The 23,429-nt window shown below is 45.6% G+C and overlaps 5 protein-coding genes and 1 non-coding gene across 6 annotated transcripts; 3 read left to right on the top strand and 3 right to left on the bottom strand.

Annotated features, from left to right (window-relative positions):
- Nucleotides 1-7,549: 7,549 nt before the first annotated feature.
- Nucleotides 7,550-8,748, top strand: BJ212DRAFT_1448863 (uncharacterized protein; the record flags this gene model as incomplete). The annotated part of the gene is made up of 7 exons (XM_041338601.1): nucleotides 7,550-7,647; nucleotides 7,703-7,811; nucleotides 7,857-7,946; nucleotides 8,106-8,231; nucleotides 8,284-8,412; nucleotides 8,461-8,606; nucleotides 8,658-8,748. The coding sequence occupies 7 exons, from the start codon at nucleotides 7,550-7,552 to the stop codon at nucleotides 8,746-8,748; spliced, it is 789 nt and encodes a 262-aa protein (XP_041189066.1).
- A 1,291-nt stretch (nucleotides 8,749-10,039) lies between these two features.
- Nucleotides 10,040-10,608, top strand: BJ212DRAFT_1302719 (uncharacterized protein; the record flags this gene model as incomplete). Its single annotated transcript, XM_041333303.1, has 4 exons — nucleotides 10,040-10,126; nucleotides 10,180-10,200; nucleotides 10,242-10,302; nucleotides 10,325-10,608. 4 exons carry the CDS (start codon nucleotides 10,040-10,042, stop codon nucleotides 10,606-10,608), a joined length of 453 nt encoding a protein of 150 aa, XP_041189065.1.
- Nucleotides 10,609-13,459: 2,851 nt separating this feature from the next.
- BJ212DRAFT_1484662 (CHAT domain-containing protein) lies at nucleotides 13,460-17,061 on the bottom strand (the record flags this gene model as incomplete). Its single annotated transcript, XM_041340840.1, has 6 exons — nucleotides 13,460-15,761; nucleotides 15,885-16,417; nucleotides 16,474-16,571; nucleotides 16,619-16,758; nucleotides 16,813-16,963; nucleotides 17,022-17,061. 6 exons carry the CDS (start codon nucleotides 17,059-17,061, stop codon nucleotides 13,460-13,462), a joined length of 3,264 nt encoding a protein of 1,087 aa, XP_041189064.1.
- Nucleotides 17,062-18,862: 1,801 nt separating this feature from the next.
- BJ212DRAFT_1280027 (CHAT domain-containing protein) lies at nucleotides 18,863-19,486 on the bottom strand (the record flags this gene model as incomplete). The annotated part of the gene is made up of 1 exon (XM_041331536.1): nucleotides 18,863-19,486. One exon carries the CDS (start codon nucleotides 19,484-19,486, stop codon nucleotides 18,863-18,865), a length of 624 nt encoding a protein of 207 aa, XP_041189063.1.
- Nucleotides 19,487-20,550: 1,064 nt separating this feature from the next.
- BJ212DRAFT_1380703 (kinase-like domain-containing protein) lies at nucleotides 20,551-22,331 on the top strand. The gene is made up of 3 exons (XM_041336636.1): nucleotides 20,551-21,303; nucleotides 21,352-22,073; nucleotides 22,128-22,331. The coding sequence occupies exons 1-3, from the start codon at nucleotides 20,718-20,720 to the stop codon at nucleotides 22,224-22,226; spliced, it is 1,407 nt and encodes a 468-aa protein (XP_041189062.1). The 5' UTR covers nucleotides 20,551-20,717; the 3' UTR covers nucleotides 22,227-22,331.
- A 58-nt stretch (nucleotides 22,332-22,389) lies between these two features.
- BJ212DRAFT_t110 lies at nucleotides 22,390-22,463 on the bottom strand. Its single transcript has one exon. It is a non-coding gene; the product is annotated as a tRNA-Val (tRNA).
- Nucleotides 22,464-23,429: the final 966 nt, after the last annotated feature.

Here is a 23,429-nt window from a genome sequence, read left to right as displayed (position 1 = left end):
TTCTTACCACAAGCGTGGTGTGGGTTTCCTGCAGAGTGAACTGCGAGCTGAGAAGGAGCGTGGACAGGGGTGTCATCATCAGAAGATTCTGATGGGGATCTAGGGACTTCTTGGGTAGGGAAACGAAGGGGTTCAGTGGAAATGGAGTGTTCCAGTTTGACCATATCTGGGGTGAGAGCTTGCTCAAACCCTTTTTCTATAAGTCTGTCTGCGGCAAGTGCTTTGATCTTGGTCATGTGATAAATGATGGAACATTTGGTGGTTTCTTTGGTGGGGGCTGTGATGGTATGGGCATAGCTAGATGCCAGGTCTGCACTGCAATGGATGGTCATCAAAGAAAGAAAATCAATATCTTCAGAAAAGAAATGGTCTAAAGGTAAAATGCAAGGAAGAGAAGAAAGGGTCAATTCAACAAGAGCTCACTTGTGGTGAAGTTCAAGCTGAGAGCGATGGAGTTCAAGAGAAGAGTTCGAAGATCGTGAAGAAGGCATATTCTGGGATCAGGTTTCTAGGTAAAGAGTTGAGAGAGTTGAAGGTGGTCTTTATAGGTTTTGAGGATCTCCTGGGTGTTGTCTAGTTCCTTTTCAGGGAGCCAGGAGTTATCCAAAGAAGGGTAACCCTTCCATGATATGAGGAAGCGTTGTTTTCCTTTTACGTTTCCCTTATGGGCAAGAACGGCTTCTATTTCATATTCTTCTTGTCCATTGATGATGTCAGGAGGGGGTTCAGTGTGGTTTGGGCCATGGACTTCTGTTTCCCGATAGGAGGATAACTCAGAGGCGTGAAAGACAGGGTGTGATTTCCAGGAGGCAGGGAGTCGGATCTTGAATGTGATAGGGGAGAGAATGGCTTCTACTGTGAAAGGGCCGTAGCATTTAGGGGCAAGCTTCTTTGAAGGTAGTCCAGTGATAAGGTTCTTTGCTGATAACCAAACTTTCTCACCAATCTTCCAGGGTTCAAACTTCTTTCCAAAGGTCCGATCAGACATGCATTGCATGGCAAGATTGTGACAAGAGATGGCTTCTTCTCGGATCTTCTGAAGGTATTTGACTTGATCTTCTGCTGCAGGGACGGCAGAGTTTGGGAGAATATAGGGGATTCCTTGGGGTTCATAACCCATCATGAGGTGGAAAGGGGAGACATTGCGGGCATCATGCTTTCAGTGGTTGTGGACAAATTCAGCCATGGGTGGATGTTTTACCCAATCAAGAGGAGTGGAGCGGCAGTAAATGCGGAGGTAGGTTTTGAGTTCCTGATTTAGACATTCAGTCTGTCCATCAGTTTGCAGGTGGTAGGCGGTGGAAAGTGCGACTTCATAGTCGAGGAGTCTTCCAAGTTCTTTGGCGAATTTAGAGGCAAATTGGGGTCCTTTGTCAGAAATGATCTTGTCATAAAGTCCAAATCTGAGAAAGACTTTCTTGAAAAAGAGTTGAGCAACTCCTTCTGACGTGATGGTTTTCTTGCATGGTGAGAGAATTACCCCCTTCATAAGGCCATGGTCTACCACGACCATAACCAAATCAAAACCACCTGATTCAGGCAGGTCAGTGATTAGATCAACGGAGATCTGCGAGAAGGGGTGAAGTGCAGAGGAAGGAATAGGGTTCAAGGGTGGCAAAGAAGAATGAGTGTCAGATTTCATTTGCTGACATAGGGTGCAACCCTTGATGTATTTCCTGATAAATGTACCCATTCCAGGCCACCAGTAGTCACATTTGACTAATTCTTCAGTCTTAAAGTGTCCTGGGTGACCAGCAGTGGGGTGATCATGGTGAAGGTGTAGAATGCAGTGATGGAGATGAATGGGAACATAAGCACGATTTTTGTAAAATAAAGTGCCATCATCGAACTTCCAGTCGGAGAGAGTGGATTTCATGGGTGGTGCGTTAAGCCCATCAAGGGCTTGTTGCGCAGCCAGGATAACAGGGTCAGAGAGAGGATCTGTGGTTTTCAGGGCGTTGGCAAGGTCATTGTCAATAAGATGGGAAAACATGGTATCAGGGAGAAGTGTGATGTCAGAATTATCCAAGGGGTTGGAAGAGTGATCAGGGTGACATGAGAGAGCATCAGGAGCAGTGAGTTTGTTTCCTGGGACATGGTGAAGTTCAAGATCAAATTCATTCAAGGTTAACTGCCAACATGCTTATTGGCGAGTGAGGTTCTGTGCAGAGCAGAAGTAGAGGAGATTTTTGTGATCGGTGAATATGATGACAGGGTGAGGATTCCCTTCAAGGTAATGGTGCCATGCTTTCAAAGCACGGATGATAGTGAGGAGTTCACGATCATAGATCTGGTAGTTTTGTTCAGCAGGGTTAAAGGATTGGGAGAGATAGCCGCATGGATGATATGCACCATTCTCATCAGTCTGAATGAGAACTGCTCCAGTGGCGACAAGTGAAGCATCAGTTGCAAGGGCAAATTGTTGAGAGGCATCAGGGTTACAGAGGACAGGTTCTGATAAGAAACATTGCTTCAGTTTCTCAAAGGAGTCAGTGCATGATTGTGACCAAGTGAAGACAGCATCTTTCTTTGTTAAATCTATCAAAGGTCGTGTGAGGTTGGAGTAGTGGGAGATGAAATGTCGGTAGAAGTTGCAAAACCCAAGGAATGAACAGACTTCTTTTACTGAAGTTGGAGTTGTCCATTGGCTGATACCAGATAGTTTGGCTGGATCCATTGCCACCTGTCCAGGGTGAATGATCATTCCAAGATAGTTAACTTCCTGAGTGTCAAAGGTGCATTTTTTGGGTTTCAGGAAAAGGGTTTCTTTTTGGATGATATTGAGGATATGGCGTGTTCGCTTCTGATGTTCTTCTAGGGTCTTTGAGAAAATGAGGATGTCGTCCATATAAATGATCATCCAGCCTTCAGCGATCTCTTTCTGGAAGGTCTGATTCATATAGGCTTGGAATGTTGCTGGGGAGTTGCATAAGCCAAAGAACATGACTTTCAGTTCAAAGAGTCCGAAGGAGGTGGTGAATGCTGCTTTCCAGTGATCATCAGGGTGGATCAGGATATTATTGTATCCAGATTGGACGTCCATCTTAGTGAAATACTTGGCATCCCTGAGTTTGGCGATGAGAGGGGGAATCAGAGGAAGGGGATAAGCATTCTTTATCGTTCATTCATTGATGTAGCAATAGTCTTGACAGGGTTGTAGAGATCCATCTTTTTTTCCTACAAAGAAGAATCCACTGGCTTGTGGAGATTTCGAAGGTTGGATAAAATCTTTAGTGATGTGTTCATCAAGAAAGGCTTTCACAGCGTTGGTTTCTTTTGGAGATAAGGGATAGGTTTTTGTGGATTTCAGAATATATCCAGGTTTGGTTTTGATTCTATGATCAACACCTGGTTGAGATGGGGGAAGTTTGTTTAAGCTGTCTTTGGCGAAAACATCAGCAAAGTTGTGGAGATAATCAGGGACGAGTTCCTCAAAAGTTTTCTTCTTCTTTTCTTGGGCACCCTTCAGAGTGAATTCTTGAGCTTTATTGCTAGTTTTCAAGTATTCCTTGTCTTCTTCTGTCTTTCGTGCATAGATCCAAGAGTTTCTTAAAGGGGATAGGGCTGCAGCTTGTCGAATCTCAGAGGCAGAAGTGCCATCACGAGTGAGAGGTGTGTCAAAGGAGAGGTTTTCAAAAAAGGTAATAGAGGAGCCATCTTTGGCATATTCGATTAATACTTCATCGTCATTGATGGGATAAGTGATAGGGTCGTCAACTTTTCGAAGGAAAGTTGGTTCAGTGGGAATGTCATCCCAGACATCGTCCTTAGTGTCATATTGGGGTAATGGATCTTCATCAGGATCTGGCCAAAGAGGTGGAAGTGGTTCTTCTTCTTTCTTCTTTTCTTTTCGGCGTTCAAGAGTTCTTTTCCCATTTACAGGAAGTGGAGCATAGGCGGGCTTAAATTGCTCCAGGTCTTCTTCTTCTTTGATTGTGACTTTTCTGCGAGGTGCAGGGGTGAAGCCCCATTTCTTCTTAAATACTTCTTCAAGTCAAAGTGATCTAGGGGTAGCAGGAAGTTGAAGGGTATCTTTAGCCCAGTCAATATCAGGGTTCATAGCGGAAAGCCAAGGCTTCCCAAGGAGGATCATATCATTGTCGCTCATATTCATGACATTGAATTTTCTGATCATGAGTCAATCATCAATCTTGATTGCGAGATGACAATAGTGGGTGATGGGGTCCTTGGAGATCTTTCCATCAGCAGTTCAGATAGGGAAAGGAGTTTCAAAATGATGTGTCTTGATTCTATGTTTTCTTACAAACATCCAATGGATGAATGTGGCAGCTGTGCCACAGTTGACAACAGTGGTGGTTTGCAATGATTTATCAGGATGTACGGAGGAAAAGACAGTCACTGGGACCCTTAATTCTTTAGTTTTTCCTACATTGTGTGTGATACATACATCGATACAAGGAGTGGCTAACATTGCGGTAGGTTCCTGGTTCAAAAATCCATTCTTCAGGTGTTGAGATCTTCATTGTCATCGAGATCTTCGATCTTGCTGGTATCTTCTTCTTTAGGCACTGTATGCCTTACTGTCTGCTTTCTTTTATAGTTATTCTTTCTGGCATCTCTGTTTCGGGGGTGGAATTCTTGATTGTTAGATCTGTGACCAACCTTTCCACAGGAAAAGCATTTTCCTTGCTTCATATACTCCCTTTTGTCATTCTCAGAGAGGCAATCAATGTCCATTGCATTAGGATCGTTGTTTCTAGGGGTGAAGCATGGGGTGGATCAGCGATCGTTGAATTGTGTGTTCTTGTTGTTCTGGGGTTGGTGGGCAAGGAGAAGCTGATAGGAGTTCTCAATGGATATCACCTTCTTGACTATTCCGTCAAGGGTGTCAGGGATCTCTCCAGAATTGCAGAGTTTTGTGATGAGTGGCTGTTTAAGGCCTTGGAGGAAGTAATCTTTCTGAGCATTGAAGCTATAGATCTCAGCTCAGTTACAGAGCTGTCAGAAAGTGGCTATGTACTTGCTTAAGTCATTGCCTTGTTTAAGGGCATGGAGCTTGTGAAGCGCAGTACCAGCTGAGTCAATCAGGTTAAAGGTTTCTTCAAACTGGGAAACAAATTCATCCCAAGTTCCATATCTGTTCTTTTCTCCATGGGTGGATGTGGGGTCAAGTTGCTGGGCATGTTCGATGAAATCTTCCATCCATGCTGCAGCTGTGCCTTCCTTCATGAATGAAAGGGCAAAGGCAATCTTTCTAGTGTTGGTATCATAGATTTCGTTGTTTGTATCTAGATAAAGTGTGACGAGACAAAGGAACCTAGAGGTTCCATCTCAGTTTCCATCAAAGTCTGGTGGGGTGCAGATCTTTCTTTCAATTGGTTTAGGCATGTCGTCGTCAGTGTCAGAGTCTGTGTCTATGTCTGGTTCAGGGGTAGGGAATCTGGGTGGTGCTACTGGTTCAGTGGGTGGAGCATCAGGGATTTCTTTGTCTCTGTCTTCTACAGGTGCTGGTGCACTTGTTTCAAAATGAGAAATGATAGTGTGGTGTGAAATGGAAGAGGGGCCTGGAACAGCAAGAGTAGGGAGAACAGGAGTGTGGGGAGTGTCAAAGGATCCTCGTGACGAAGAGGTTCATCTAGGAGAGTTGGGTGGATAGAGACTGTATGGGATCCTGGATTGTTCAGAGAAAGCCTTCTTGCTTTTCTTGGAGGGTGCCACTTTGGCAATCAATCAGTTTCGTGAGTTCAAAAGGTAAAGCCCTACAGATGGAGGGTTTCAAAGGTAACTTGAATCTTTTGTTATGAACTCGGATAGAGCATCATTCCAATAAAGGAATCAAGGATCAAGGTTGATCAAGGACTAAGCCTTATCAAGTCAAGTGCCTCCCTCAGGAGTGATCGTCTAGACTCCTGCAGGATCTAGAGTTCAAATGGGACAATGGCCAGCCTCCTTCCCAAGGAGCTAGAGTTTAAGTATGAAAGAGAACCGAGTAGATTCAAGTTAGAGAAAATACAAGTGGTAACTAGTGTTTATATACATAAAGGAATCATGCACAGACCAAGCTGGGCAAAGGGTAACTAGTACTGGAAATGGAAGGTTCATGGGAAAACAAGGTATGAGTCAGAGATAAGAGAGACCATGAGGAAACAGCACAGTGAAAAGGAAGCATTAGAAGTACAGCCATATAGGAGTCCACAGTGATAATGAGAAAAAGAGTGGGGCACTGTAACACTTGCAGTCTATCAAGATTCTAGATAGGGGCTATTTCAGCTGTGGGAGAGAGTTATAGCAGAGTGGGGCAAGACTGTTGATGAGTAATGCCTCAAATTGATAGATAGTATGCATAGAAGAGTGGTAGAAGTAATTAGAGCAACAGGAGGAAATACCAAGTACTAGAATTATAGAAATTGTGTTGGTCAAACTGAAAGTCAAAAAAGTGTCTCAATGAGTCACCAAATTAAATTAACCATATCTTCACTTGATGACATAATATTTCCACGCTATAGGGATCAAACCTAAAGCTTAGAGGCAGAGCTTTCCCACACCTCCCTATGGCTTAGTCATATTCTCACACCCTGGCTCATGATAAAGAAACTACATGAAAAGTCACAAACATTGAGACACTTTTTTGAGCCACTGTAGATATGTCTTAAGATTTGTATCATACGTACTGTAGAGTGTATTTTGACATTGCTGTAGTACAATTGAGTTGAATGCTACTCTCAGGAGCATGAATTTCATCAGGTGCTGACATTGATTTTTGGCTGAGTTTTTAATATTGCTATTCACTATACAATTTGGGTCATTGCTCCATAGTATGCATTAAGTTTCAATGTAACTGTATAATTAGTGTATATTTCATGTTACAATATTTACTTGAGCCAAATGCAGCAGCATGCCAGTGCCAAGCACATATTCCATTATGCTACTGTTTTTAAGTTGTAGTAAGTGCATCCCACTATCCTGATACTCTCCCCGCTCTCAGCCTTCACTTTTGCTATTCTAGGCCAAGAAGCTGGGGGATGAGGCACTCATTTCTGGTCTCTGCTTGTACATCAAAGGTACATAATTCTATTTTCTGCATTCATCTGGCAAGTCATTAACTACTCCTCAATGTGCCACAGCTTCAATTGTCCATTCAGGACAACAATTTTTGACATCTCTTATGATATCTATGTGCTCGATCAGACTAGAATTCAATTGAAGTTTTTTTTATCATTACAATACTTATGTTATGTGACAGGTTTTATGTTGTTATGACATCAATGGCACTCAGATGGCGAGGCTGTTTTGGTTACAATATTGATGGTGCTCGGATGGCACACCTGCTATTCATCATGTGCTATTAATGTTGGGATATATAAAGTGTCACATTTTGCTACTCAACTCATAGCTCTCCTTCAAGTATGAGTAGCAATGAGAACCACCCCTCTGGTGATACTTCACACAAGTGTAGTGGCTCAGTGCTTCATATGGGTCCACATAAAAAGGCATAAGTGCTCTTTCAGATGGTGATGGACTGCCCTGACTTGTCCTCATCAGGAGTTCATCAAATCCCCTTGTTCTCCATGGTTGACATTTTGGTTGAATGGTCTTCACATTGTGCAACTACCCTGCCCTTCTAACAGTGGGTGTACTCCGACTTGAAGAATCACCAGACTCTCCCATAGAGGACTACCCATTGGAGTAAGTGCAATTCTAATGCTCAGATGCCGCTAGCACTTACAGTACTGTCAATTAGTGTTCAATGGGAACACATGGTATTTATGGCACTCATTGATTCTTATCCTGGTCTCTTGGATCATCTGACAAATGGAGAGGAAGAAGATCTTATTCATGTAGGAGAATTGGTAAGCTTTCAGTAATGGAAGGACATCACACTCACCGTGTAACAGCTGGGTAAAGGGGCCTCTGGTGCACGAGGCAACAATACTAAAACCCTGAAATCTGCTGTCCTTGAATGGCTTGTTCCCAGAGGACAAGCAGTCATTCCCCCTCTTGCCTGAAACATTAAGTCTGACCAGGGATTTAATCATGAAGTTACTGGCACATTGCTTTGCCCCACAGGTCTTGATTGGTCGGATGCATAGTAAGTCTTTTCATTGTGAAATAATTGAAATGTTGTAACACTACCCAGAACCAAGGAAAGTCTCAAGACTGGTGAAACTGCAGTTCATGGTGACCAATGGCCTATGTTCTTATATGCAGGCTGTGTTTATGATCCCGAAGATCCATGGAAGGGTTTGTTGAGGAGCAAGATTCTCATTTGTGTAAGTTCATTCTACTGGCAATGCCTTACTCATAATGGTGTCCCTTTTGTAGGGTTTCAAACATGTCTTCACATCTCCAAGCTTGGTTGATAAGGAGCCCAAGGCAATGCGCTCCAGCAACACATACCTCCACAGTATGAAGTCCATAACTAAAGGATCTTTAGCCTATATTGCCATGCAGGTACACAGCAGATTGTATACTCTATACCTCTCCTGACTATTTGTTAAGGTTCAGTTTTTGTTGAGTTCGTCATCTGTATTCTCACATACTGACACTGTGATGAATTCCGAAAATTTCTATCACAGCATTCTTGATCTCTTAGAAGATTCTGAAGAGAGTGAGGAAGTAGGTGACCTGATGATGTGGTGGACTCAGTTCATCATACATCTTATAAAACTCAAACTCCAATCTAACACCTTGTACAGTCATGTTTTTCCTAATTCTTTGTCATCACAATGCAGTGTCAGCAAAAACAGCGCACTCTTGAAGATTCAAGAGAAATGCGCTGCCCTTTGAGAGCAAGCTAATGCTAGTATGGATTGATTTATTGTCTCATAGATATAATATATTGTTCTGTACAGCCTGTGAACTTTAATTATTCAATTGATGAATGCAGAATGTTGCTGTGTGTGTAAAGATGATGCTATGTGAAATCCTTCTACATATGTATATAGGGCTATATGTGTGGCGAAATATCATCAACATGCTTTGATGGGATAACTCATTGTAGTACCTTTACTTACTGTCAGTAATGGTAGACCTCATAATCAAAAGCTGCCTATATACAGATAGATGCAGTTAGTGAAAAATCAGCAACTTGCTTTGGCCTGACAACTTCTTGTAAGTGGAGGTATGTTTGACAACATATCTGTAACATGATATGCTTGGTTGAAGGAGAGCATCTTGATAGTGTAGTGCCAGAGCTTGACTTTCAGGCAGTGATTGTACATCTTACCATCAGAAGCTGTCCCTGTAACAGCAGATATGCTTGGCTGATAGAGAGCATTTTGATGCAACTTGATAACTCAGTGCCAGAACTTGACTTGCAGTCAATAATTATATATCCTGCCATCATAAGCTTCTACTATAACAGCAGATATGCTCAGTTGATGGAGAGCATTTTGATTTGTTTGATAATTCAGTGTAAGAGCTGGATTTGCAGTTAATGATTGTACATCCCTATAGTATGACAACTGGATATCATACCCTGGCACATTGTTAGTGATTACACATCTTGCCATAGGAAGCTGCCTATGTAAAGCCAGACATATTGGGTAGATAATCAGCACCTTGCTACTGTACAATAATCTAGTATCATACACTGGCACACTGTCAGCAATTACAGATCCTGCCACTGGAAGCTGCCTATATAACAATAGCTGGCTTTTACCAACTTGCTATAGTATGACAACTGGATATCATACCATAGCACATTGTTAGTGATTACACATCTTGCCATAAGAAGCTGCCTATGTAAAGCCAGACATATTGGGTAGATAGTCAGCACCTTGCTACTGTACAATAATCTAGTATCATGTGCTGACACATTGTCAGCAATTGCAGATCCTGCCACTGGAAGCTGCCTATGTAAGAGTAGATTAATTTGATAATAACATATCAATGTGCTTAGTAGATTGTAACTTGGCACTATAGGTCTGCCAATATTATAGCATTGGGAGATCCCACCAATGTAGTCTACCTATCCATGGCTTTATCATGTGATCTGCAATTGTGATATATATTTTCAATATTGTATATAAGATAAAGCTAGCTAAATCTTTGTCATACTCAGGTCAAATGCCTGATGATGGCAGCTATGGAGATCTGGCAGAACTCTGTCTTCATAGAGTCATTCTTCAAGGCACTCTTTGGCACAGATGATATGGATCTCAAGGTTTGTATTATACACTTGTACCAAACTGACAGTACTAATTTTGAGTCAACAAGACAAGACTATTGGAAAGTTTGGTAAGTTCTTGTCAAATTTGATATATCCTTGTACTCACCAGGGTCAACAGTCACTCTATGCTCAAGCCATGTGCTCTGTTTCAATTCCTGCAAAAATGATTGGTAAGTTCTCATCACATTTGAGATATACTTGTACTCACCATGGTCTACAGTCACTCAAGGCTTGAGCCACATGCTCTGTTTCAATTCCTGCAAAAGTGGCTCTTTGCCCTCTTCAAGAAGCCCAGTAATCCTGCTCCCACTGTCACCTTTGTTTCATCTTCTCTCACCTTTGTTTTGTCTGCTCTCACCATCCTTTCATCTGCTCTTGCCTCTGCTTCTTCTGCCAACACCTCAGCTCTGATTGCAGCCTCTGCCCAGACAGTCACATCTCCCCACTTGCACATCTTCTGTTGCACTTGCATGTGAGATCTTGGAGCCATGTGGTTCACTAGCACCTGGTAAGCAACAATTGATGCAACAATTATCAATTAAAACTTACAATGATGTTTTTTTCTTAGATTTTGTAGATTTCTGTGGTTGATGAGTGGATGTCAAGTGAGTTGTTGTTTGTCAGGCATCTATCAGTGCTTATTCAAGAAAATGCTAACATAAATAACATGTATATTTTTTTGGGCACTCAGCAGGTGCTGTAGGGATTTCATATTCTGTGGGCTTGTATAGGCAGATATTGCTTAGTGTTATGTTCGCACTTTTGGTGCTTATGTAATCATCATAGTTTTCACCACCTACCAGTACCAGTCTGAGACTGAGAGTTTATAGCATGATTTCCTATCCTCTCTGAGCACTGAGCTTAGTCCAGAAACCCTTTAGGGTTGAATAGCAGCTAGGCATAGCACATTTAGCCCAACATTAGAAGTCTACTTTCCAGTTCTCTTCTTGTTGTGTTTCCCACAGCACCTTATTTTACTTTCACAAATACATCTACCTTTGATGCCTTAACCACCTTGTAAAGACTTTGCTCCTTAGAATACATTTCACTAAGGAACTCACTAGTTCCTTATTCTCCTTACCTGCCTTAAGACTATTTTTAAGTAACTTTAAGTAAGCTAAGGACCAAAAAGGAACTTGATGTTTTCCTGATATGGCAGGCTGATGGTGTAGTTGGATGCACTCCCACATGTCTGGAGCAGTTTGTGGCAAGTCTCAAAGCATGTGACAGGCTTCAAGACTTGTCAGACTCTCAAATGACAGGTTGAATGCATGGAAGAGTTGTAGAGTCAACAAGAGCCCAGGCAGGCAGGCTTGGGAGTGGAATAAAACAGGCAAAGCGAGGGGGTGGTTTGAGGAGCCAATCTTTCTGTTCCTCTGAAATGATGCTTGTAGAAATATAAATGACCTGTAGACTTGTGGGCACATCCAAAGCGAGGTTGCAGTGAGGAAACATGATGGGTGACATCTAAGACACAAACTGTGGGACACTTACCTAGAACAAACTGGAATGTGGCTAACTATTGGCTGTCAAAAGAGCAGCCTTCAAGCCAACACAGAAGTAGTGTGAATCCAAGATTATCCATGTCACAGAGGCATTGCTGCCAGAGCAGACATTTGACACAATCGACAAACCTAAATTAGGTTCATCACATGTCACAATGGTCAATGAACATGCTACAAATGATTACATAAGGTTGCGGAGATTTTCCCACGAACCTAAGGTCGAAATGATACAGTATAGGTGTGCTCAATTCTTATGATGTCAAGTTCAAGGTGTGTCAAGTCCCACCATGCCTTAAGCAAAACAACATAGCTGACCAGCGAGACCCCATTTGGGTTGCCGAAGCCAAGCTTACTCTGCCTTATCAACAACCATCGCTGCAGCACACTTATGCAGCAACAATGAGAATTCTGCAACCTCTTAACTGTCCTTTCTGCCTCATTGTCTATGTTAGGTATCTCACAGTGCACTCGTCTTGAACTTGAACACTTCATTTCTCCTGACAACGACAATGATGACCACAGTCATCATACTGCTGCATCTCTCACAAGAACAAGCACAGTACTTCAAGTATTCGCAAGTATGCTGTCCGGTGTCTCGCATGGCCCATACAATCAATGGAGAAAATGTTTCAAATTCTTTGAGATTTCTCTAAGCTGGCCAGACTGAGATTTTCGACACGAATACAGGTATTTTTTCTATTCAATCATCAGCATTATCTTTGCCAACATCTTTCAGGGTTGGACAGCCCACCTTTGTCCATCTTGTCCATCTGCTCGAACAGAACCCCATCTTCTGATCAACTGGCAAGAGACCACAGCACACTGTTCAATATCAACTGGCATGCTTTCTCCTATGGTACGGCACACGAGGTGCGAATCCACTCCAAGCTGTGCACAAACTCGCAATTGGATTTGGAACATGACCTGGAGCATTATTATAAGTCCTCTGCTGAGCACCATTGATGTCTTGTAAAGCATTATAGATGCCATGCAAAGAATTAATAGGGTTGTATACTATGTTCCATGCTGGATAGCTCATCACTGGTCAGTGGACCACAGCAAAGTTTCTATGTTCAAACTTAATTCATTGGTGTGATGGTGTGTTCGCTTCGGTGGCTTCGGCAACCCAAATGGGGTCTCACCGGTCGGCTATGTTGTTTGGCTTAAGGCACGGTGGGACTTGACACACCTTGAACTTGACATCGTAAGAATTGAGCACGCCTTATGTGTCTTTTGTGGCGAGTGCTAGAAGTACTTATCACTCGTTTCGCACTATCGGTCAAGGTATACCAGTCGTCTTCACGGTCAGTAATGAAGCTATTTGATCTCGCTGTATCTTACGGTAGTTGGTTCAGACGGAATGGTGCCAATAGGACTCCATGATCTAAAACACTGAATTTGGAGGTCGCGGAGAAGGATTTCGAGATGGTTTGAGGGCCGAGGGCCGCAGTCAAGCACACGAGAAGCAACAGTGATGTAGTAGTCTACAATGCCTACCAAATAGAAGAAAGAGTCTTCCGTTTGAAATTATGGTCGAAACCAACATGTAGAGGCCAAGGCCGGTCAACGAACTTGAGGCCAGTCACAAGGACTCATGCGCTCCCTGCTTCCCAACGCATTTCCCCCAGCAACGACTGCATGAAGAACTTACTTCGAATACTCGAGCAATGAATGAAGTTACAAAAAACACTTCTAAGAGTAGACGATGACACAAGAGGTAATGCAAAGCTACTATCGAGGAAGGAACAGACCAGGTATACCAACGGAATAAAAGATCAACAGCTTGTGCTACAGACCAGAATGAGAGTCATGCGAGATACAACTACACACCAATATGAACAAAAACCATCCTCTGCTCGAGCGGCACTTTCGTCTTCACGACGTGCGTGGCACAGTTGAGCGCCCAGGCCGCCTTCGTACAGTCCATGACACCCTCTTCTGAATCTCTGAACATATATTTGTAGAAAGCTTCAACGACGTGTTTTGCAACAGCATCGTCGACCTCCCACAGCGTGCCAACAACGCTCTTGAACCCTGAAAACTGGAGACCAGCTGCAAGATGAATCACTTCATCGGGCGTCTCCTCATCGCCGACGGCGGTATGACACGCAGACAAAAACGCATACTCGGCGTGCGGAATGTCTCTCTCCATGATATCGAGCAGTGTCAGATGTTCATCTTTCATGACGAAATGCGAATTGTAGGGCTGCTTAGGGTCCTGCTTGCCATGGCAAGCAAGGTGCACCCAGGTGTTCTGCTGTAAAGCCTCGAGTGCATTTGCTCGAGTGGCTGCGTCGCCAGAAATAGTGGTGCGGTTGGCTGTCGCAGGGACGAGCTTATGGACAAGCTCGAGTTCGCTGTCAACAGCCAGGAGGGCCTTGCCTTTCCCTGCACCCGGTTGACCTTGCCCGATTGTCACAAAGGACGGAGGCACACGCTTCTTCATCAACTGCCTAGATCTGACTAGAGCCGAAAGTGTCGGCGTGTAAGAGCAGATGTAGAGATCCTCAAGGCATGGCTCCTTAGAGCGATCTGGCTTTGTTTGAAAGGGGTTAGCTGCGTGGAGAGGAATGGACGTGAAAGCTGCAGTCGGACACAGCCAGATTCGAGAGCGGCGCTTTAGTTTGAGAACGTGCTCGAGCACGTTGACGATGGGTAGCATGATCACGTCCCATATTATCCGCGAGAGTACTATTAGATCCGTCCTCGACTCCCTTGGGTTCATCCGAGATGCTTGTCGTATTGCCCTGGCGAAACGATCCTTGAGATTGGTTAGATCTACGAGATTAACGGATGGCAAGGGAACATGATGGGGGTCTCCTGATGTCGGAACGATGATAGCGCTACATGAGTATTGACTGGCAATGAGGATGATGACTGGGCCCTGGCGCGCTGCTGCTTGCAGGTCTTCATATAAAGGCGGGAGAAGGAACCGCGAGAACGGGCGAAGATCACGTATCTCAACTACCGCAGCTTCCCACTGCCTTGTAAGTCTCCTATATACTATCGCTGCCCGATCAGCAGCAGCTCTGTCGGTGATGGTTGCAGAACTCTGTGCAGCATTGGATACGCGCTTGCTCAGCTCCAAATATTTGTGCGCCAGTGTCGGATTTACTGACTCGAGGTCTTCAACTGGAGTCTTGAATCGAGATGCCAGCGACCACTGCTGGCCACGACCCTGCTCTGCGAGTTCAACTGCCTGTCGTAGATTGTCATGGCGGATGGCCCATGATGCTGCATCTACAGGCAACGATCTGGCACGACTGAAGGCAGCGGCAGCTTCGCGTCGTGAAATTGTGGACGATCGCGTCATCACGTGGCTGTCGAAAAGCTCCAAGCATATCTGGTATGCTTCGAGGGCAGAGTCGTGTTTATGACGCTCAGCTTTATCAACCCAGTGCAACGCGGTTTGAATACGATCCGGAAAACCCCGAGTAGGATGCCCCGATGCCAGTCTGAAGTTCCCTATAGCGAGCGACAAATCAGCAGGGTCATGTAGAATCTCGTAACGAGACACATAGGCCTCCTGCAGCCGGATGTAGCTGAAATACCTGTCCGGGTGCAGTGAAGACATGGCCGCCACAGATTCCTGGCAAAGAGTAATGGCCTCTTCGACATCTTCATTCTTCTGAGTATGCGTGAAACGAGAGCAGAGCGCCGAGCTCAAATTGAGAAGACTTATGTGGGGCTCTGGATCGTCAAGCCGCTTTAACCGAAGGGATTCGTGATACAGATCAATGGCCTCGTTGAGATCCTCCCTGACACGCAATTTGTCATATCTGATTTCGAGCGCGAGGGCAAGGTTGTTAAGCGTGGTGTCACGAGTTGGATGCCCAGGTGGGCGCAATGTCAGTGCCTCGCGATAGAGGCTGACAGCTCGGGTGATGTCATCAATGTCGCCGCATTTGTTGAAACGGATGTCAAGGGCACCCCCTAGGTTGTCCAATGAGGTATCACGCGCTTTGTGCCCAACAGGGCGCAGGCGCAGCGCTTCTTCGCACAAAGAGATGGCCTCATCGAGGTCATTAGGTTTGCCTTGGTGATGGAAGCGGTGACCAAGTGAGACGGCCAAGTTGTTCAGGTAGTCACCACGGTCAGAATGTCCCTCGGGCACAGAGACAGGGCTTCACGACGGAGTTGTATGCTCGTGTCAAGATCATCGATGTTGCCGTGCTGGTCAAAGCGTGACCTAAGAGCCCTGAAAGTCTGTCTAAGTACTCTTGGATGGAGTTGATGGCCTAGAGGACACAAGCTCGAGAACATCTCTTCGAAGGTGGATGCCTTCATCGGATGCGTCTATTGGAAGTTTGTTGCATCCGCGGATCACATAATCGACACAATCTTTCCCTGTCATGATGCTACGAAGGTAGGTCCCCTCTGGACAGAGAGGTAGTAGCTCGTGATACAGTTGCGCAGCTTCGCAGATGTCGGCAGCAGTACGTTTATTGTTGTGGCGCCAATTCAGGGCTTCAGTGAGATTATATAGAGATAAAGGATGGTCGGGATGGTGCCGCGGACGCAATGCGAGGGCGTCGCGGAAGAGGGAGGTAGTAGTATCAATGTCTTGAAGATGACCTTCAGTATACCCTTGAAGGTGGGCCCACGCAAGGTTGGTGAGAGCTGCTGCACGGTCCGGATGGCTGACAGGACACTGGTCCAGAACCGACTGAAAATGCTCTACAGCATCGTTCAGGTGAGAGACTGACTTGCTCGTCATGTACTTGGCAAATTGTGTGTGGCCCGCATCTGTGTCTCGAGTAATTCCACAGTCTACAACGGGCTGCAGTCGGAGTTCCGTCAGCAAAAGCTAATGGGACAGAGTCCGGCATCACTCACATCAGACAGTGCGTCGTTTTGATTGTCATAAGTATGTACGATGGTGGCCTTTAGCGTGAGGGAAGGGTGGATGCCGCGCACGGATGGGAAGGATAGATCTACGAGACGTTAGTATATGCGCATGAACGATGAACGAGTCACTCACTGAATGGCTCATCTCCATGATCGAGTAGCTCATCCCAAGATGTTTGAAGTGTCCCGATGAGCTCTCCATTGCCTAGCATTCGATCGACCTCGCAAGACGCCCTGATTTCCACTGATAACGCAGGTGATGCATGTGAAGACCTATAAACCGATGATCAGTTCTCGCATCACGCCTGGAAGTTACCAAGACTTTACAGAGTCACAATATCCCCCCACACTACAGATTTGTCGGATGATAGAACTTTGATGGCCGATTTCCAGCATCTTCTCGAGTCGACATTGATGGACACGAAAATGCCAGCGGGAATGCGGTCGGAAGGGACTCGAAGACTCCTTCCGTTGATAACTGTAGATAGAGTGTGAGGATCAAAAAACAGATACGAAGGTAATATCGAGGAACTCACTTTCAAGTCTGATATATCGGGTTTCTGAGCTACCAGGCATGATGGTGCGATGGAGCAAAATGATGAGGATTGAGGATGGGCTGAGTGGTGGGTTGAGTGGCAGACGGAATGAACGGGAGGGGAAGAAGGTGAGAATATGGGGACTGTGGATGAAGTTTGGCTGAGAGGGAGAGGAGAAGAGGTTGAGGGTTCAGGTCATGCTGCACGTGTATTTCCATATTGTTAGGGCTGTTCGGCACGATAGACGCTGACATGATTGCACCAAGCGCTGGGAATTGCCAACCAGGATTAGCGGGAGAATTTGGGGTGAAGAAGTAGACAATATGATGATCAGTCTTCAGCGAAAATGGCCTGCCAAGGTCGAAGGGGACATGCTAGAGTGTCTTATGTTAATTGCTGCTCCAGAACTTGTATTGCACTACTCAGTTAGCACACAAAGGCAGAATGTAGAATCGAGTGTATTTCGTAAGGAGATGGTAATATTCAAGCCACTAGATTCTGTACGACTCGTTCAAAGTGTCGGATGATCGAGGGCATTGTGGAAACACCAGAGACGGTCTGCGAGAACATGACAAGTTGCGACATGAAAATTGAATAGGTCGTGCAGCAGATGACAACGAGTGACGAAAAGGGTGACTGCGACTTGGAACAAGAGTCAGAACAAGTCGTATAAAAATGACAATCAAATCTTTACCTAGGCAGCAGTCTGCATCGAACAAAGACGTGAGTAGTGCACAGCCATGCGTACGTGTCTCGATCTCAGTAACTACGCCTTCGTATGTTGTGAAGGTCTCAGGTCAAGATCCTCCGATCGTAAGGCAGGACTGGGTGTACAGATGGCATCAAATGTAATTAGCAGCGGACTAGGGCCCGGTAGTGTTGGGGCCGAGAGTTCTGACACAACAAGTTCTAGCCCGGACGAAGTATTTGCTTTCGGTGTTTGCCGAAGATTATACCAAGTCACTCCCACTCAGTTCACATCGTTTGACAGCTCCGGACATTTTGTTTACTCAGAAGTGGCACAAGATTAACATCGTCAACATAGACTACATGCACGAGGGGTTTGTAGACGAACCTGTTTTCGTGATACGAGGGCACGAATTCTCTCTCGAATTAAAGGGCAACTCCAAAACTCCAATTCCTTGCTCAGTTCACTTTTCGCTGACGTGCATGTGCCTTGCTCAATGTCAGCGTTAGGTTTCCCTCCATGAACAGCGTTGATGAGGCCGGTAGGTGTACTATTCAGACGTCGAGTCACATGTCTCTTGTGTCGAGCGTTAGACGTATGATTCTAGGATTATCACTTGTTTCACACCATCAGTCAAGGTATACCAGTCGCCTGCACGGTCCGTAATGAAGCTATTTGATCTCGCTGTATCCTACGGTAGTTGATTTGGACAGAATGGTGCCAACAGGACTCCATGTTCGAAAATACCGAATTTGGAGGTCGAGGGGAAGAACCTCGAGGTGGTTTGAGGGCCGAGGGGTGCGGTTAATCGCATGAGAATGGGCAAAGATGTAGTAGTCTCACAAAGCCTACTAAATAGAAGAAAGAGTCGTTCGTTTGAGATTATGGTCGAAACGAGCAGGTAGAAGCCAAGGGTCAATGAACGTCACAAGGACAAGTGCGTTCCCTGCTTCCCGACGCATTCCCCCAGCAGTGACTGCGTAAAGAACTTGATTCAAATTCTCGTGCAATGAATGAAGTTACAAAACATACTTCTAAGAGTAGATGATGACACAAGAGGTATGGCAAAGCTAGCATCGAGAAAGGAACGGACCAGGAATAAAAGATCAACAACTTGTACTAAAGATCAAAATGAAAACCATCTGAGATAAAACTACACACCAATATGAATAAAAACCATCCTCTGCTCGAGTGGCACTTTCGTCTTCACGGCGTGCGTAGCACAGTTGAGTGCCCAGGCCGCCTTCGTAAAGTCCATGACACCATCCTCTGAATCTTTGAACATATATTTGTAGAAAGCTTCGACAACGTGTTTTGCAACAGAATCGTCGACCTCCCACAGTGTACCAACGACGCTCTTGAATCCCGAAAACTGGAGACCAGCTGCGAGGTGAATGACTTCGTCGGGCGTCTCCTCATCGCCAACGGCGGTATGACAAGCGGATAAGAACGCGAACTCAGCGTGCGGGATATCCTTGTCCATGATACCGAGCAGCGTCAAATGTTCATCTTTCATGACGAAATGCGAATCATAAGGCTGTGTACGGTCCTGCTTGCCATGACAAGCTAGGTGCACCAAGGTGTTCTGCTGCAAAGCTTCGAGTGCACCTGCTCGAGTAGCTGCGTCACCAGAAATAGTGGTACGATTGGCTGTAGCGGGGACGAGCTTATGAACAAGCTCGAGCTCACTCTCGACAGCCAATAGTGTCTTCCCTTTCCCTGTACCAGGTTGACCCTGTCCAATTGCCACAAAGGACGGAGGCACACGCTTCTTCATCAACTGCCTAGATCTGACCAGAGCCAAAAGTGTCGGTGTGTAAGAGCAGATGTAGAGATCTTCCAGGCATGGCTCCTCAGAGCGATCTGGCTTTGTTTGAAAGGGGTTAGCTGCGTGGAGAGGAATGGACGTGAAAGCTGCAGTTGGACACAGCCAGATTCGAGAGTGGCGCTTCAGTTCGAGCACGTGCTCAAGCACGTTGACGATGGGTAGCATGATCACGTCCCATATTATCCGCGAGAGTACTATTAGATCCGTCCTCGACTCCCTTGGGTTCATCCGAGATGCTTGTCGTATTGCCCTGGCGAAACGATTCTTGAAATTGGTCGGATCTGCAAGAGTAATAGACAGCAAGGGAACATGAGGGGGGTCTCCTGATGTCGGGACAATGACAGCGCTACACGAGTATTGACTGGCAATGAGGATGATGACTGGGCCCTGGCGCGCTGCCACTTGCAGGTCTTCGCATGAAAGTGGGAGCAGGAACCGCGAGAACGAACGAAGATCACGTATCTCAGCTACCGCAGCTTCCCATTGCCTTGTAAGTCTCCTATACTCTGTTGCTGCCCGACCAGCAGCAGCTCTGTCGGTGATGGTTGCAGAACTATGGGAAGCATTAGAAACGCGCTTGCTCAGCTCCAAATATTTGTGAGCCAGTTTCGGGTTTGTCGACTTGAGGTCTTCAACTGGAGTCTTGAGTCGAGAGGCTAGCGACCATTGCTGGCCACGGCCTTGTTCCACGAGTTCCACTGCGTGTCGTAGATTGTCACGGCGTGTGGCATATGATGCTGCATTTACAGGTAGCGATCTGGCATATTGATGTTCAAACCACTGAGACGGCATGCAAAGAAAAACTAGATGACTCTATGCAACTCATCCGATTGTGCCGACAGTGCTACAGCATAGCTGCCATGGATCAACACCATGCACCAGGGACAGTTTGCGAGAACACGACATTGACAAGGAGAAGCAGATGCGGCAGCATCAAGTGAAGTAATTGATTTGCACAGCCATCCGACATCCGAGAACATCACATGATGAGTCATACGCCGACATACTAGTGAGACCACGACGTCAACGTCGAGGTATTAAAATTATGCTGGTCGCTTATTTCCCCTAAAACTAATTCAACCTGACACTATAACTCTTCAACCCGCCCCCTAAATTCAACATTTTATCTCTCATCTTGTTTGAAACTGCTTCCTTCCGACACAACCTAGTAGCAGCAACCATGAACTATCAACAGGAAGCGCTCCCAGTTCCAGACTTGTCTGGTCAGTCTGTTGGTGATGGTCGTTTCAAGTTGGTTGAGTTGATTGGCTTCGGTGCCTCCGGAACTGTCTATCGCGCTCTCGACACTCAGTCAGACCCATGTGATCCTGTATACTATGCCATCAAGTGCTTGCTAAACACGGAACTCTCCCGAGATAGTCTTGTGTGGCAGAAACGGGAGATCGCATGTCACTGGTTGGTATCCAGGTCGTCGTCACCACATATATGCAAGCTTCACCAAATCATTGAAGAGGGACTATACATATATTTCGTACTCGACTACTGCCCTGGTGGTGACCTCTTTGCGGCCATCAAGTTGCGAACGTATGAGGGTAATGTCCCGCTCATTAAGAAGGTATTCATTGAGCTTCTCGATGGCGTACAAGCCTGTCATTCCATTGGCGTATATCACCGTGATTTGAAACCAGAGAACATTCTCTGTGTCGAGCCAGGGTTGGGCGTCCGTATTGCAGATTTTGGACTGTCGACCACCAAACTTATCAGTCGAGAATTCAACGTAGGCAGTTGGGATTACTTGAGTCCTGGTATGTCATCATTCACATGGGGTCACCGTCTGATATTTTGCTTTTCAGAATGTAACTTTGAGACGGGGAGCCCTCATTACTCGTCGCTTCACTCGGACATCTGGTCGTTGGGTGTTATTCTTGTGAACATGGTCTCGGGTCGTTCTCCTTGGGGACCCGCGACGCCTTCAGATCAAAATTTTCAGAAATATATTAACAACCCTAACTTCCTTCTTGAGGTCCTTCCTATTTCAAGATCTTTCAATGAAATCCTCAAGCGAATATTTCACCTACGAGAATCTGCACGGATTAGCCTTACGAGGCTCAGAGAAGAGATCATAAACCTTGATACCTTCTACCCCAGCGAAGCCGAGTTCTACAACGCCTCAGAGAACGCACGAGAACCCACTCGCAAGTATACTACGTACTCCCCACATCAAGCCATGGCTGGCTACACATGTGTTGAAGTTTCCTGCTGGTCATCATACTCTTCTGCTGATAACAGAGCCCCGCAGCCTCAGTGGGATCACCGCAGTTCTGCACCAGCAGTCCAACGGCCTGGCGACATTACCGGAGTTGAGAGGACGTCCTCACATCTTCGCATATACGATGGCGGTCAATCTTTGGCTCCCCTATCTCGATGTTCTACGTGTTCTGTTTCTGAGAGCGAAAGATCCATTACTCCGGAAACTCACCTCCATGAGCCTATGATACACTCGTCCGACCTAAAAGGGCTTATGTTCTATTCTCTACCTCCTCCCTCATATATTCATCCAAGTTATTTCTGCGAGGTATGATTGATTTGGCTGAGAAGAACCAAACTTGCTGACCGGATGTTTTACAAGATTTGTCTGCCATCATTTTCCCCGAAAACAGGGATGGACTTTGACATTTCAAATTGCGTGGATACTGGGGGAAGGATGCAGACAGTCTCGACGATATAAGGGTTGTAGCGGGAGAACTTCCAATATTTATTACCATTCGTTAAGATAGAAGCTGTATTGAATACGCTACACTTGTCTCTTTAATCGTGACTTACTTCGAAACCCTGTGAAATTGAAATGTCTCAAAAGACTACTCAGTGTGCCCGAAAAGAAAAGGAAAAAATGATTTGAGCCAGGCTCGAACTGGCGACCTTCTGTGTGTTAGACAGATGCGATAACCAACTACGCCATCAAACCGATGGAAGACGTCTAATAATAAATGACCATTATGGCCATCCCGTCAAGAAGACCTATTGCTGTACAGTGTACAGGTTGGTGTGCACAGGTCTTTACAGCGTTCCATCTCAGAATGACATTGAGAGTGGATGACGCTGACCGAGGCACGGACTGAATTCCTCCATGAGTGGTAGCAAGTCGTCGTCTGTATCAGTGCAAGTGTTTCTTTCGTGCTGTCCTCTTTAATTGAATGTATCCCATTAACTATGACTCAAAGTTCATCGTGCCCCCTAGAAGAGTAGCGTTCGTCACCTATGACCCAACAATCTCACGGTTTACTGGACCTCGTGCGGACGTCCTTAATGACAACGATCCCAGGGCCCGTCATCTCACAGGAATGGTGCGGCGATGGGCCCCCCACGAAACAACCCATGGAAAGTAAAGCCGAACACGTGCACCAGCACGATGCTGAATCTTTTTCTGGTTTTTGGCCTGGATCTGTAATGATAGTAAGCTCCTATACCTCTCGACGAATGGCTAAGGGTAAGCGCACTTGGTTGCTATCAGCGCAAGGCACGCTTTCTATTCGTGACATGTCGAGATGACAAAACACAAGCCTCATCCTCGTACCGGTCCAACTGAACGGCGAGCAACAACGAACGAGCCACTTATTAATCAGCACCACGTTTGAGTGCATGCTAATGTTATCGGTTACTTCGGGCAGAACGACCACTATAAATATCAGAATGCATTCGGAATTGCCAACCTTGTCAGCTATGGATCATGCGGAGTTTTAGGCACCTACGGGCTGTCATCCTGCATCGGTCATCTGAGAAGTTTACGAGCTGAAAGAATTCATTCCTCGTCTCGGTGTGTGGATATTACTCTGCAGGAACAGAAACTTACAAAGTGGGAGCTCGTGGATGGGATGCGTTGTGTGGAGGCGGACGTTCAGAACATATCGCAATGGACGGAGGTTTTCACTAT

Source organism: Suillus subaureus (assembly GCF_016647635.1).
Source record: "Suillus subaureus strain MN1 chromosome Unknown BJ212scaffold_35, whole genome shotgun sequence".
In the NCBI taxonomy this organism is placed as follows: domain Eukaryota; kingdom Fungi; phylum Basidiomycota; class Agaricomycetes; order Boletales; family Suillaceae; genus Suillus; species Suillus subaureus.
The sequence above is the reverse complement of the archived record's forward strand: the minus strand, read 5'-3'. Positions and strand labels throughout refer to the sequence as shown.